The sequence below is a fragment of the Penicillium manginii genome (genome assembly GCF_028828005.1).
Source record: "Penicillium manginii strain IBT 31320 chromosome Unknown utg000004l:1.0-7231830.0:1.0-7236170.0, whole genome shotgun sequence".
Lineage (NCBI taxonomy): Eukaryota > Fungi > Ascomycota > Eurotiomycetes > Eurotiales > Aspergillaceae > Penicillium > Penicillium manginii.
This window is the reverse complement of record NW_026643105.1, coordinates 6,249,256-6,264,791: the sequence shown is the minus strand read 5'-3', so window position 1 is coordinate 6,264,791 and position 15,536 is coordinate 6,249,256. Positions and strand designations below refer to the sequence as shown.

At 45.1% G+C, this 15,536-nt stretch overlaps 5 protein-coding genes across 5 annotated transcripts; 2 read left to right on the top strand and 3 right to left on the bottom strand.

Annotated features, from left to right (window-relative positions):
- Window positions 1–239: 239 nt before the first annotated feature.
- Window positions 240–2,143, bottom strand: N7533_006042 (uncharacterized protein; the record flags this gene model as incomplete). Its single annotated transcript, XM_057102692.1, has 4 exons — window positions 240–844; window positions 911–1,050; window positions 1,226–1,637; window positions 1,708–2,143. The coding sequence occupies 4 exons, from the start codon at window positions 2,141–2,143 to the stop codon at window positions 240–242; spliced, it is 1,593 nt and encodes a 530-aa protein (XP_056962322.1).
- Window positions 2,144–2,732: 589 nt separating this feature from the next.
- On the top strand, window positions 2,733–4,298 carry N7533_006041 (cytochrome P450; the record flags this gene model as incomplete). The annotated part of the gene is made up of 6 exons (XM_057102691.1): window positions 2,733–2,819; window positions 2,866–2,918; window positions 3,317–3,578; window positions 3,775–3,837; window positions 3,902–3,973; window positions 4,035–4,298. 6 exons carry the CDS (start codon window positions 2,733–2,735, stop codon window positions 4,296–4,298), a joined length of 801 nt encoding a protein of 266 aa, XP_056962321.1.
- A 1,919-nt stretch (window positions 4,299–6,217) lies between these two features.
- On the top strand, window positions 6,218–8,053 carry N7533_006040 (S-adenosyl-L-methionine-dependent methyltransferase; the record flags this gene model as incomplete). The annotated part of the gene is made up of 6 exons (XM_057102690.1): window positions 6,218–6,284; window positions 6,469–6,650; window positions 6,887–6,969; window positions 7,055–7,269; window positions 7,370–7,479; window positions 7,580–8,053. The coding sequence occupies 6 exons, from the start codon at window positions 6,218–6,220 to the stop codon at window positions 8,051–8,053; spliced, it is 1,131 nt and encodes a 376-aa protein (XP_056962320.1).
- A 2,438-nt stretch (window positions 8,054–10,491) lies between these two features.
- Window positions 10,492–10,875, bottom strand: N7533_006039 (uncharacterized protein; the record flags this gene model as incomplete). Its single annotated transcript, XM_057102689.1, has 1 exon — window positions 10,492–10,875. The coding sequence occupies one exon, from the start codon at window positions 10,873–10,875 to the stop codon at window positions 10,492–10,494; it is 384 nt and encodes a 127-aa protein (XP_056962319.1).
- Window positions 10,876–12,565: 1,690 nt separating this feature from the next.
- Window positions 12,566–14,019, bottom strand: N7533_006038 (acyl-CoA desaturase; the record flags this gene model as incomplete). The annotated part of the gene is made up of 4 exons (XM_057102688.1): window positions 12,566–13,072; window positions 13,138–13,224; window positions 13,273–13,693; window positions 13,766–14,019. The coding sequence occupies 4 exons, from the start codon at window positions 14,017–14,019 to the stop codon at window positions 12,566–12,568; spliced, it is 1,269 nt and encodes a 422-aa protein (XP_056962318.1).
- Between the last annotated feature and the right edge of the window lie 1,517 nt (window positions 14,020–15,536).

Sequence of the window (15,536 nt, the reverse complement as noted above, 5' to 3'; positions counted from 1 at the left end):
CAGACTGCACCATGCACATAGGGGGGCGGGGGCGAAGTAGAATGACACACCACACGATACGTATTACCACGTAGGTTCAGCGGTTGATATCTACCCCAAACGACATTCAATTCAAAAGATAAATGTACCACCTTGTAGCTCAGCTTTGCTTCTATATAATGCTTTAATTTTCATTCCGAAAATCTCTACGGGAAAGCTGTTTTGTCTCCCGAAATCAAAATCACCCCTGGAGCAAGCTATCAAACTGGCAGTGGGGACAAGTTATCGTCACGAGCCCATGATCGGATCAGTTCACCGACGCCGAATCTAGTCTCAGTGAAGACGTGCTGTAGTCTAAACACCTCTAGGTTGTCTGGACCGGCTCCGAGCTCATTGATGGCTTCGCGGTTCATCTCCCACATTTGCCTGAACTCTGCCATTTCAAAGTGGGAGCCCAGGTTGGACAGAATTATTTCTCTTTCCTGCTTTTCGTCCCAGTCAACTTTTCGTGGGATGCAATAAGATTTGTGCGCGCCAAAACTAGCTAGAAGGATTTTGTCCAAATCAGCAGCACCCAGTTTGGAAGAATGGCGTTTGAAGTCATCACAATCCTGATCATCGTGGTGCCTGACATTTTTGAGAGAATTGTTTTTCTCTGTGTCCAAAACACGTCCAATATACTCTTCATTATTACCATTGATGCTGTTTCCTACAAGAACAAGGCATGGAGAGGCTTCGCTTTTCTCGCGAGCTAGTGTGGCGGTGTCCGTTTCAGTGAGCTTCCATTGAATTGTCAATGGCATTCCGCGCTGCCTACTTGGTGTGATCGCATCTATCTCGAAGATCAAAAGGCGGTAATGGGAGCCTTTCCACGGTCATGTCAGCTTCTGTCAATTCAGTTAGATTTCATATGGTTTATGTCCCCGCATACCGTGTGAACAGAAAAATCGATCTACCAAAAACATAGTGGGCCTTGATTTCGCCCATAGATCCCGCAGTAACAAAAATGCAGGGAAGCAGGCAGCTGCATGTTGTCCCCTAACAGACTTTCGGAAAGACGACCGAGCGAGTCTTGGTATCAGAAGTTAGCTGGACTGTGAATGAAAGTTTAACCACAATATTGCATAACGACAAAATCAGATAACAGGAGCAGGTCGTAAAATTAACTAGAAAGAATGAGAAAGAAAAAGAATAATTGCACATTGGAATGGGGACGATCAAAAGGAAAATCACAATAGTTAATTACCTGGCATGTAGTAATCCCCCGAGATTAGCAGTGGACAGAGACCTGAGCCAGGTGCATCCAAACTGAGACAGCCATGCCTGGAGGGCATTGAATTCCTCCACGATTGGTTTCGGTGTGGCATCCCGGTAATCTTTGTTCTGGATATTCCAGTACGGCTTTATTAAGCGTAGGCCCTCTTCACAGGCGAGTTTAGGATCCAAGCGACATCCTAACCCGCTCTTCGTCATGATGAACCGCTTGTACTTTGACAAAACGTATGAGTAGATGATAAAACGGATCAGATGACTTGGTTCGCTTGGAAGGACCGAAGTTACCGGCTGTTCAAGCGAGTCGAAGAAGCGAAGTGGGTGGAGAAAACTTCTGTTGAAGGTAGGGCCTGTAGAGATTGATTTAGTTTTATCGACGTCGGCGCCTGCGAGAGTAAGTTAGAATGAGTTCTCACATTAATCAATGAAGAATGGAGGGGCAACGATTGTAGATACCGTCCAATTTTAGGCTGCAGAGAGCATTAATGATATTGTCAAGAGTGTCTTGCTTTGCACTGAAACCCACAACTACAGGGTTCGCACGATGTTGTGTCAACTGAAAGCAAGTTATCTCGGCAGCTTTGCGGATACGTCTAAAATGCACCGCCATCGCTGAAAGCAACGATGCATAGCCTTCGGCGTCCTCCTTCTTGCACGACATGTATAATTCTCGCACGAGGCTTGCCCGAATATGGCAAGCTGTGTCGCCAACATGGGCATCAAATTTCGAAAATCCCGATTGATGAGTTCCAAGGAGCAGAGAGGCGAAGATATGGACGGCTTCCTCGGCATCAAGGGACGCGCGGACGATATGGGTGAGAAGAGAGCCATAAGAGCCGCGTTTTCTAGGCTCTGTTGATAAAATGTCCGTGGGAAGAATAATTGTTGTCATTATGAGTAAGTTAGCAATTTCATCGGGATATTCCTCATTTCTATGATCTTTTTTCGCATTTTTTGGATTATGAAGCTGCATCTATGTTAGACTTGGACATATGTCACCGTCCAGAAAGCAAGGGCGAAGCCTCCTCCGTGATTGACATAACAAGCTGATACCTCAGAAACTCTAATTTTACTATCTGTAAGTTTTGAGCAATTTGCTTTTTAGTTATAAATTATTTGTTTATTTCCTTTGACCGCCATTTGAACACCACACACTGTGGAGTCATGTCTCATCGTCCCATCATTTCTAACGCTTCAGCAGTGCACAGGCCAATAAGAAGCCAATTGATGGAAACTTAAGTCGCAGGGATTAGATTTCCTCCATATAATTAGCAGGCTGATAAAGTTTCGCAAGAGGGCAGGCGTTTTCTCTCTCCACGGTGCAATTGAACCGGCGGTGTATAGTGGCAAGAGTCTGAGTTCTCACAATAAAGGTCGATTGGCCTCGTCACCCGTCATTTGACTTGCATCTTTTCAATACGTGAATTCATCATATTAACACATAGATGCGACTGGAAAATACTATAACTGAAATTTCCAACATGTTGTCCGAGATTTTCACGGCGACGAGTATTGTCCTCGGCCTATCAGTTGCGTTTTCACTCATCTTTCGAGCATTTTCTGTGTCGGTTCGTGATGTGAGCTCACTGAAATTCGACTGATTGAACCTAATAGCCTACTCCAAACAGTATGTTCCAAGAGACGATAATGGGCTCAAAATGGCGGAGGTGAGAGGCGACACACGTGTGCGCCGATTTACCCATGGGTTGGTAGAGTGAGACCATACCACTGATATCCATGATCTAACGTCTTGATCACTTTCATATTGAAGGAGACAAATATCGGATGAAGGGAATGCCCTTGGGCAAGGGAAGCCATACATCATCCAAAATGGCGGGCAGAAGGAGGTGGTTCTGTCTAAGCCGGAGCACCTTCATAGTTTCTTCAGCGGGGATGCTCGAGGTAATGCCCAAAAACCAAGATATGCGAAACTGTAACTGCAAATTTTGACCAAAATCCTTCTTCAAGAACATCGGAAGGTACCCGACGGAAATATGGGTTATTTCGTACATCGGCAAGTATTCCTCGCCTTGAAGTTGTAGAAAAATGCTGAGATATTTTGCAGCCTCCTCGGCCACTGCGTGGCTTTACAAAATGGCCAGAAGTGGCGAGATATTCGCTCTCTCTTCGAACCTATCATTTCCCATGCTGCCACCACAAAGCTCATGCCCGCCTTCCACGATGACATTCATGATTTGCTGAGGTCTCTACAATGTTCTACCTCCCCGGAATCTCAGTCTTTCGGAGCAGAAGTGTCAGGATATTTCCCTAAGCTTCAGCTTCGATTTGTTGCTAGAGCTTTCTACGGGGAGATTCTTACAGAAGAGGTGGGTTAATTATTCCTTCCGTCTTATTTCACCCGATAATGCCATCTCGTAATGCTAAAAAATTATCTTTTGCTAGGCACTTGGGCAACTCATCAAATTGTTCCAAGTTCGCAGCATGCTAGGTTCAAAAGCATTCTTGAGTGCGCACTTAGTGTACAGAATATATGCCTATTTACCAACCGCGACGAATAAACAGCTGAATGAGTATATCCGGGAATTTGAGGAATTCAACCTGCGAGCAGTAGAGCTGGCCAAGGCGGTTCGTGTTTCTAGCGAAAACCTATATATTAGACTGAGCTACGAGACTGACATTAAGGCTACAGAAGAACCTTCACTGCCCATTAGTGCCTGTTTTCGACGCTGTTAAGAACGACAACAAAGTAACTTTGCAAGAGGTGAGTAAAAATATTCTCAAGAAGAGTGGAAGTACTCGACTGCTTACTATCAGCCTTTAAGTGTTTGCAAACTATCGACGAGATCCTCTTTGAGAATATTGATGTTGGCGCCTCGGGCCTGTCTTTTCTTCTCCTCAATATGGCCAGCAGCCGTGAGGCCCAGCATGATCTCAGGTCCGAAGCAATGGCCACATCAAATGCCAATGGTCCGGTCGTACTCGGAACAGATGCATCCGCCTACGTAGCGAAAGGCAATACCTTCTTGGACCTTTGTTGTAGAGAGTCTCGCAGGCTTTGTCCAGCTTTACGCAAGTGCCTCTTCTAGTCAGCTAAAGGTGTAAAGTTGCGGTATTTCTGACATATAGCCCAGGCTTTCTCTTATGCGAATACGCATCTTCGAACAAAACGATTGACGGATTCCACATACCGGCTGGGACTCATGTCACGATCGATTGGCCCCGTCTCAACATTCATTCTCCAGTGTGGTCGCGTTTATCTGATGGCAAAAAAGAACTTAGCGGATTTGACTTTCACCCTTGGCGCTTCAACGACTTGTCTAGGGCAGACTATCGTCACGCCCTCGTGGAATACGGCTGTGGGGCGCGGCAGTGCATTGGTCTCAATTTCGCAAATTTGACTATGAAACTCTTCATATATAAAATATGCACCGAGTATCGCTTATCAACAGAAAAGGGCGTCTGGGAGCTGGGATTTCGTGAAGACAAGTCGATTATGACGCCTAAACCGCACGTCATAACATTCGAACCTATCATATAGAGTTGGATATGATCTCGTTATATTACATGCTGCTAAAGATATCTCACGCATTCCAAGGCTATCATTTCCACTTCACGAACGCGCAATACAATTCATGTCTAAAAAGTGATGAAAATTTCAAATCTATGATCTAGTGATAGGCTGTTCGTCCTTGATGCTGCTGAGCATATACAACATTCAGTTGCGCACAGAACACCTGGGTAAAAATAAGGTTATGTCGAACCTTGGAAGGTGGGTCTAGTTATGGCGAATTTGGATTATTAAACATAGTTCGCATTCTCTTATCATATCTTATTATCTTTTATTAACGTAATCCACGGCTGACCTGATAACCCCAAAACACCATACTAAATGCGATTTTTTAGGTCATAGTATATCAACAACCAGAAGCATTTTAACTTTGATTCTTAGTAGCATCTGAGTTCTAAGCACTGGAAACGGTGTAGCATGACTCAAATATTTTGAAAAGGATTATTTACCTATATTACCAAAAATACACTCCGATCGAGTGATGTAGATGAATACATCAACATTACACCACTTGGAAATATTTCTCAACCTAATGATAATATTAAACATGCTATATCAAACACTTTGGTATCCTAAGAATACAGTCTTGACCTTTGGGGTTGAAATATGAAGTTATGAAAAATAGCATTTAGTATGATGTTTTGAAGTTATCAGGTCGGCCGTGGACTACGTTATGTTTTATTATGTTTTATTATCTTTGGAACACGTCCCGATCGACGCTTATTTAACTTGGGTCTTAAATTTTAAGTTTTGCAGCTTTTTTCTTCATAACTGCGCCCATGTATGTGAGTAGGTTGTAACGTCGCAGAGAGTGACGACACCTAGCCAGATTTTAGCAAATGAAAGACTCAGAACGCACTTGACAGAACTGACTTGACAGAACTGACTCGACAGAACTGCGATAAAGACATCAAGATGGAGCTACTGCATTAGTGCGTCATGCGCCTTCGAATCATGTTCTAAACCGGTCACTAGAATCCTGTCGGAAGCTATGCGGTCTGCATAAAGATAGCAGATAGAAGGGGATTATGCACACAAGCCAATATCTCACAAAGAGAAAAGGTGAAGAAATAATAGCAATTTGACATGCGACCGTCAATATCAAAGTTGAGCAATTTGACTAAGTGCATACAATATTCAATCTCGGATCAGAAAAGAATTCAGTCTTGTTCGTTTTTAACTAGCAACTACAGTGATATTTATAATATGACAGGCAATTTGGAAGATCAACCGAAAAGTCAAGGGAGAACATGAGAGAATTAGAGAGTTAGGAGACTCTTGCCATGGAGGGCAATTAGATTCGATCGTTGAGGATGCAGCATCAGCTGAAAGAAGAGATGCAGCAAGTATGCAGATCAGTCGTATAGATCAGATTGCCCCGCATTAGGTAATCCTGCATGCATATATGCTGCCAATCCCTTACCTTCACTCCTTCACATGAACGAACGCACCAAGTTTAGTATTATAACATGCCCGTGCACTGTCGCGTCCCGTGATCTATTTCGTAAGTCATATCCCCTACCCATCCTCATTTATCTGTTTCTATTTTCATGCTCCTCAAAGTGAGAAATAAAAACAATCATCTACACAACATATCCCGGCTAGCTACGTTGCTACAATTGGAATGAATGGATCTATGGACTCTCTTGAGTCACTGCGAAGTTTAATCAACTCGTCTATTGACATAGTTCAAAAGGATCTCAGGGACCATGATGATCCGCCACTTGAGTTGATGACCCCTGTTCGTCACCCCCAGCGTGATCGTTACAACGCGAAAGTAAATCGAGCGTTGAAGTGTATTTCCAGCGCTAGCTTCATGCTGAAAGCGCTTTGTGACCCGGAGGGACTTATGCATGACATTATGTTCAACGTACGTAACAGATCCGTTGCCTCCTTTCTATTGAAAAATGGCGGTCCAAAAACTCATGTCGACTTTGAGAATAGTTTCATGATTTAACTGCACTTTTCGTTATTTCCCAGGCCAATATAGTCAACATACTCGACGGACACAAATGCCACGTTGAGCAACTGGCGCGCGAAACGTGTATTGATCAGGATAGACTATCCAGTTGCATGCAGGCCCTATGTAACTTGCACATATTCCAGGAGGTAGCGCCGGATGTATATGCCAATAATGAGTTGTCTCTGTTGTTTCAATCAGAGTCACGACGAGCCCTCATAGGCTTATGGTCAGTGTTTTACATCTCCCTACGCTCTACTCTCGACTACGGCTCTACAAGAACTCAATCTGAATTATCTGTGAAATACTACTAGTGCCGACGAGAGTCGATTGTCCTCTTGCAAAGTATGGGAAGCACTCAACTCGAGTCAAGTGGAAAAAGGCTCCCCGAGGAAGTCAGGGTTTCAGTTAGCCTACGACACCGATCTAAATATCTACGAATGGTGGCAAAAGGTGCGACCGGATCTCGGCGCTCGAGGGGCTATCGCGTTTACCGGCAAGGGACTCAACATGGAGCAGTACCTATCTCGTAAGTGCATTTCACAGGTTGGCGCTATGCAATACATGTACTCACCTCACTCCTCTGAAAGTATATCCTTGGGCACAAGAACGTGTGAATGCCCTGGTAGTGGATGTGGGAGGGGGAGCCGGTGGTGCAACGTTGCCATTCCTGAGGCAGTATGGCCATTTGAATCTCCAAGTACAAGACCTTCCTGAGACTGAGAAGAATTTTGACGCGGTGGGTTTATTCGTTTTTATTGGTCCAAAATAATATCACCATCCGCATTGTCTGTAGATGGGAGGCCTATCACCCAGCTACTGACCCCGATCTTTTCTAGTTTTTGCACGCGGATTATTCGGACATTGCTGAGTCTGGTCGAGCAACATTTCTCGCTCAAGACTTTTTCGAGCCACAAGCCACGCAAGGTGCCGATGTTTACTTTTTGCGTCATATTTTGCACAATTGGAACGACTCCATGGTTGGCAAGATTTTGAACAACTTGACAGCTGCAATGTCGCTGGAAAGCAAGTTACTGATTTGCGAGCACATCCTCCTGCCCGTCTACGCAAGCCAGCAAGCTCGGGACCGAGTCGAGGATAACGATACATTTTTTGCTCCACATCCACTTCTCGCTAACTGGGGGGCAAGTTTTACCAGCAGGTTAGATCTGCAGGTGCTGTCAATTCTCGATGCGCGGCAGCGCACGGCGGGGGATTTTGAACGATTATTTATTGCGGCTGGGCTTCGTGTTTCCCACACGTGGAGAAACATGGGCGATGACACAATATTGGAATGCAGGCTTATGTCCTAGTAGCAGTTAGCAGCAGACTTACTACCCACACTGTTTTTTTGGTAATTTTTCAATCGTAAGCAGAAAAATATCTATTCCTGGCTGGAGCGGACGCCAAAGCACAGGACAGCAGCTGCAGCAACGCTCTCCGGGCCACGTTGGAGAGTAGCTATCAAGAATATATTAAACTGTTCTTAGGCAAGGGAGCGGATGCCAACGCAGAAAATGGCGATTATGGGAACTCTCTCCAGGCCACCTCAGTGGGAGGCTATCAAGAGATTGTCAAACCGCTCTTAGACAAGCGAGCGGATGTTGACGCGCAGAGCGCGAACACTGGAACCGGGAGCGTAACAATTGTCCCGACGCTCTCAGGCCGCGTCAAAGGACAGCCATCAAGAGATTTTCAAGCTTCTCTTAGACAAGGGAGCGGACGTTAATGCGCTGGGCGGCTGCTACGGATGCGCTCTCCAGAGACCATCGCGATATTCCTAAGCTACTCTAGAGAAAGGGAGCTATTACATCGTCTTCAAGAAGTCTAGCTCCGAGCAATTTGGCAAAGGAACTCCGTCTCGCAGATTATGAACCTCCTAGTCAAGCTCAATAATCCGTTCAGTAGCCTCTATCACTCTTACTACTTTCTAGATTCTAGGTGTGGCCCGGTAATCCTGAAGGTAGCTAATGTTTATAAGGCAAAGATAAATCATATTCATGAAATATTCAATGGACTACTGATGGTTCCAAGGCTCACTCAGGGCCATTATGACTAGAGCTACTCATATCGCCAGTGTCTACGTGTCGTAGCCTGTTTTCAACGCAATCCCAGACAGCCGATTGCATATTAGTGTGCCTCGACATCCAGTCGAGGAACTCTAGGAATGCTGGTTTTCAATTATTCAGCCGCCCAGAAGAGTGAGGCAGAGAGCTAGCTCCCCAAATTAGACATCAAATGATGTGACAAAACTCTATCTCCAGGTATCTGCCAATCAATCCCAAGAATGCAACCCGTACTCAGGCATGATCGTGTCTTAGGGACGCATGCAAACCCATCTTATCGTCTCTGTCAGTAGATCGTGCAGCCAGCAAGCTTCTGGGCCCGGGGCATGTGTGGTGATGACGATCGGAACAGTACGGGTCTTAGAACCGAGTGGTCTCAGAATCGAGTCGCGAACAGCGGCTGGGGGTGGAGGAGAATGGATGTTTGGTCGACGTTCGATGCCACTGCTTAGCCCTCAAATAAGCCGAGCTGAAATTACAGTCAAAACGGTCGCAGTCGCTCTGGCGGTGAGCGCAAGATTCAATGTCACAAAGGGCTAGCTCATTTTGCGTGCCGCTTTTGAAGCTAGCAGAGGGAGTCCATCCGAGAGCGTGATAGATTGATGTCACGAGAAGCGATGAGAAGCCGACAACAACGAGGGCTAGAGAAAAGGGAGTGGCGAAGTCCCGGAGCTCTGCGACCCGGATCAATAGCAAAAAATGCCTCAGCTACAGAGGCCGGAGCAGAGGGGCAAAAAACAAAATTGAGGGGAGTGTCGGTCAGGAAGGGGGAGGTCGAGTCTTATATACTACCACGCAAAGCGACTCACTAGACTAAACCAGATTCATAAAGCCAAAAGTTGATTAGATTTCATCAATTAATCCGATATGGTGTAGTGGCTAACATCGCCGTCTCTCACACGGCAGCCGGGGGTTCGATTCCCCCTATCGGAGTTGCTTTTTTGCTCAGAATAGGATGGTTCGTGTGTGGGTGGGTGGAGTAGGTGGGGAGGGGGGGGTGATCTATAGGCGAAGTGGAAACAAAGCTAACGTGAACCGAGCCTAGATGTAAATTTGACAGCAACTTGAAGGTTCATACATCTTCCAACTACTATCCCAAATCTCTTCTAGAGAGCACTATATAACATGTAATATCTAATCAAATAATTTATCAGGATGTGACGCAGTGAATGCTGTATCGGAAGGTTCAAACCGAGCGATGGGTGATCCTCGATGAGTTGGTAGCGACTCGGCACTCGGTGCATCAAATAACATGCCAGGTGGAAGACCAGGGTAGTATAGTAATCTTGAACGCTAATTAGAACCTTTATTAGATCATGATACTTAGGTTTATTGTAAACTTGAAATGAATCAATATCATTTTATACCTAAGTACTAGTATTAGTTTAGTACGTTAGAATCAGAGTTTCAGGTCAAATTATTTTATGCCAAGCTACTATCAGATTCTTCTGGAATCTTCAAGTTCCAATTGGCATGATCCGACTATTAATGATATCATGATCCACTAGTAGTAGCCTGGAGGTAGTACGATAAGATTCTGTTTCTAGCAATTATAAAATGATTCAATTCTCACAAATAACACAATATGTATCTTGATAACAATTAAGGATAGACTAGATTAAATTCGGAATCCCCGGCCCCGGGAAGACCCCAGAAGTCTTCTATTAAATAGTTCAATAGGTCGTTTAAGCTCGGCAGTTGATGACACCGTGGTCAAGGTTGACAACAATGGCCTTGGCGGGGTTGCCACCGAGAGCGGCGTAGGTCTTTTGGGAAGTGAAAGTAGCAAGGACAGCGCCATTGTTCTTAAGAGTACAGCTGATCGTACCCGGGAATTGAGTCAACTGGGCGGACGAGGCAAGGACGTGGCCAGAAGAGCCAACAGAGGCGGAGCCGAAGAGGGATGGAATGGTCCTGTCGGCACCATCCGCGGGGAAAGTCACGCCGGAATATGCGCCACTCTGATCATTCGAGAGAGCAAAACCGACGGTTGCGGCTGTGCGGGCCTCGAGGGGGACTGCAATGGCAGTGGCGACGAACAGGAGGGAGGTGGCAATTGCGGACTTCATTTTGATGAAATAGAATAACTTATAGAAGTTGTTTTTGGAATGAGTTGAGGATGTTTCAGGTTGATTATGATGAGAGTGTTGAAGAATATTTTTCAAGAGTATGGGGGAGGGAGAAGCGATCTTTTATAACTACCAAAGGCAATGTATTAGAAGGAATTTAGAGCCTTTCTCGTATTCTAGTCTTTGTGAGATTACCCATCTATCAATCTAGGCCCCCTTCTTCCCTAATTTTAGGCCCTATCGGCTTGATCTCATGATACATTCCTAAGAAAGGTGTCTTAGAAGAGCACCGACGCTGTTCGTGCCTACAAAAGCGCCTCGTTAGGCTCTCTGGTAGCCTCGCGTATTATGTGAAGAAGTGGGTCTGTTGATCAGATCTTACCATCCAGAAAGAGTAATTTTTGATGCTGACTATAATCGGCCTTTAATTGAGTCAAAGTTGGAATCTACCAGTAGTGAAATGAATCTGACAGGCAAGCAATACAGAGCGAAAGACCTGTTGATGCAATACTATATTCAAAGGTATTGAAAACCAGTAGACGCAATTCCAGTACTAGGCGAGACCCTGAAAATTAGATCTGGAATTACCGAGCTTGCTAAGCCCGCCCAGAAGCTCAGTGGACCATTTTGGCTCTCTTACATTGCATAGTGGCGTCATTTCGTGTCTCAATAAATACCCTCAGCATTCAAAGCCACCATGCATTGCAATACGGCTGAACTGCACCCAATCTTCAAAAAACCAGTTTTCTTTGAACTTGAATGTCGAACCACTGCGCCTCTTTATGGGGGTTGAAATCTTGTATACAATAACTCGAAGTATATACTACTAGTAGTACTATATACTATTAACAACTTGAATGACTCCAAGAAAATTACTCTCGTAGGTGGCAATCATCCAGGGATGGTAAGCTGTCCCGGTGGACGAGCAGAAGAAAAGTCGGTTAGAAAGTAACTTGAATAATGTACTCGAGCAAATCCAATCAGTTTAACAAGACATTGCATTTTACAAGCGAATAGAAGTAGAATAGAAACGAGAAGAATTATGCACGGCACTAGACAATCGCTGAGAGATCCACATGATCCAGGTTAGGACCTATCCGAGGCAGCCGAACACGAGAAAACCTGGGGAGCCATACTGAGACATAAGGCTTCTTATTCGAGGACCTGCGGCTGAGTCCTCGTATTCAAAACGTATGTCTTACAATTTCTCGGTTCTCAGAGCCCGCATTGCGGGGCTGGATGGCCTGAAGTAATACTTGGCTGCTAGGTGGCATTTACTACGAGGCACCAACCATTCGAGTGAGTTTGTCTTAGGCCCTACAAAGATTATTCATTAAATACTAATATTATAGCAAAGATCTTTTTCTCGGCAAACTATTCTTCCTATGGAAAGACCGGGCATCGATATTGTCAAATTAGTCATTGCATAAGGCAAAAGAAATCCTAGACCAGCACATCGAGACGGCTCAAATGCGAAAGCTGGAGGATAATTAAAAACCAATCCTAGAAACGTGCCACGGAGACCGCTATTTTGACTTGGGTTCCCTGCTGAGATCTCAAATCTCGAATTTTCTATTCTGGGGTTCCCGGGGATTCGGTCGGGGTGGCTTAGCCTTTATGAGGTGTGTGAATCACTCCTTCTATTTGTGTAGTCTAAGACATTACATCGCCCACCTTCGAAGTACAATCATCAAGCGTCAGCAATATCCTGCCTCTTCATCTTTCTCCCTCTCCAGATTTCGACCTCGCCTCCGCCTCGAATCACGCCAACACGCATACTAGACAGAAGATTATGCGCGGCATTGGAATGGTTATAAACACCTCCATTAAATAGAGCCGTGGCATCCTTGCCAATTCCAGAGCTGATCAAGGCCTTACCACCAGGGTGATCCTTAATAAAGCCAGTCACATCATGGATCACGCCCGCAATAGCGACGAGCGCTTTGCCAGATTGAGCGTCGGCGACGAAATCATCCCAGGAAATGACGGGAAGCTGTTCTAGAGGAGTGCCCCAATCTAGAAGAGCTCGCTTTTGGTCGACCTTCTTTTGTAGTTGCTGCACGCGTCCTTTCTCAATTTCGTTGGCCCGGAACTGCTTGAGGTTGGAGGCCAGGCCTAGTTGTTTCCACATCCAGATCGACCATTTTGTTGGATCATACTGCCACCACTGAATGGCGTTGCGATAGTCGGAGGGAAACTGCACATATATTAGCCTTGAAATGTTGCACTTCAATAGCAAAGCGAGGACTAGAATATCATTACCTCATGGTGGAAGTTATGATAGCCCTCACCCAAAGTGACAAGGGCAGTAATAACATGATCACGGGGCGAATTTCTGTCGTCAAAAGGCTAAGAAGTGTTAGTGCGTAAAAGAAATTAGATTCGGTTGCAACTGACCTGATCTCCAAGCCAATGTGCCAGAGAGTTAACACAGAATGTTGCTTGTTGTACGAAGAAAAATCTCAGAACGCCCGAATACAACAGGCCGCCCTTCCAATCACCCCATCCAAAACCGGCAACGAACATCGGGAACAAGATCCCAAATATCAAGATAAAAGAAACATAGTTCTTGTGCTGCCATACGACAACTGGATCGTGGTTTAAATCCGAGATATCTGTTCGGCCTTTCTCTTTCGGGTTTTGCTTTAGAACCATCCACATGAGATGGGAGTAAACCAATCCCTTCCGAACACTATAGGGATCTTTAACAGTATCCGTCCATCGATGATGAGCTCGGTGTTTGGCACTCCAGAATCGAATGGAGCCTTGTACGGAGCCACCACCAACACAGGCAAGGAAGACACGGAGGGGTAAACCACTTGGTCGAATAAATGGATTAGTTCAATTAAGAAATGCGCGGGGAAGACACAAACGGAACAAATAATCTTACGCCTCGTATGATCGATGTGACCAAAGTCTATGATATCCAGCAGTAATGCCCAATCCTGTCCAGAAATAGTAAACGATGGCCCAAATAGCCGTAGGTAGCTTTAATGGGGTAAAAGGTGCGGCGATGCACCCAAAGATGGGTACAATTAGGATGAGCGTCGTGCTAAGCCAGTTGACATGGCGATGCCAATTGTCAAGAGTAATTGGCTGCTCTGTAATATGTCCTTTTCTAGAGGCGGGTTCATTTTCTACCATTTTCGAGAAAGAATATGAATAAGAATGTACGCTCGGCGATAAAAAGGCCGCGGCAAATAGAATGAAAGACTCGGAGGGAAAGCGATATGGAATATACTACAAAACAGGAGAATAGCTTTATTATATCAAATCCATGGAATTTACTTCATTGATTACTCTGATCAAAATCCTGGATCCTCGGTCTCATGTGCAAGTGACGTGTTGTGACTCCTTGAGTGTAGTTGAATTTGTTGGGTTGTTGGGCCCGAAGGATGTCTGCACTTTTTCTCACCAAACCTACCCGTGGGTCATGATCACTAGTTACTAGTACCATGGTACATGACTGGAGCCGCACGGAAAGTCCTTTTAGGCTATAGCCTATCCATAGGCTATTCAATTTGACGGGGTAGAATATCGACAAAATTATTTGAAGCATTTTGTTGATTTCTAGCCCCCAATTTATCCATTGGGGTCTTGAATAGAGCTTCGGCTGGCCTGGTTCATGACTCAATCTGTTCAAACAAGGTGCGAATCTGCTACAGATGGGCCAATCATGCAGCGATGGGGCCAGTGGACCAAAATATTCATTAATATGTTGAATGGTTTAACTGTTAGAATACTCTAGAATGACATGGTGTGCATAATAAAGTGCAAAAAGAAATGATTAATTGGTCAATGCTGGGCTGTCCAAGGAAACATGAAATATGGGGACTTTGAGACCTTTTGTCTTACTCAACCAAAATACATTCGTTTCTCACGAATGATGTCAAATTGGGCGTGGGTTACTCACGAAAGAGGATGATCGTATCATTGTGCATTGCCATCTAAGCTGAGTGGAAGGGTGTGCAAGATCGATCTTTCACTCGAGAAAACGCTCTTTCAGGACCTTTGGAATTCCAGTTTTACCAACAAATTTCAGTGAATTATTACTGCAAAAGCAATATGATTAAGCTCGTCTGGCTACGGATTGGGGTGATCTTGTGCCGTATGCTCCGCAAAGTAGGGAATAGTAACACTCCATATAGCTCATCCTCAATTTGATTGAAAGGGGTAAAAATCGGTCCGACCATCGGGGAAGAATCGTAACTTGATCTAAACTCAATTTCCTAAAATTTCAGTCCAGTGATAGAGCAATGGCCCCATTATTGAAGATCAGAAATCTGAAGTATACTTCAAGAAATGGCGGTGGGGTTCTGCCGGTCCCTGGTATGAGATTGGAATGATGCCTAGGCATTCCGAAGTTGTTCTCCATACATCTGGCCAAGATTATCTGGTTTGAAGCCGGTGGCTTGAAATGGCCACTGCGGAAGCCCTTAGCTCGATTTAGAGCCATGAGACTTGATCCGATCAACCAGCCATGTTTATCTGGCCTCCAAGTGATTGGATTCCGTGGAAGCCCTCGCCCCGCTACCCTGAGATTTTCTAGGACATGAGATGGGATCAAGATTGGATTCCCAGTTGCCCCCACTCTTATCGGCATATCAGAGTCGCCAACGCTAGCATGTGAAACTGCAATCCGCATGCAAGAAAAATTGCCG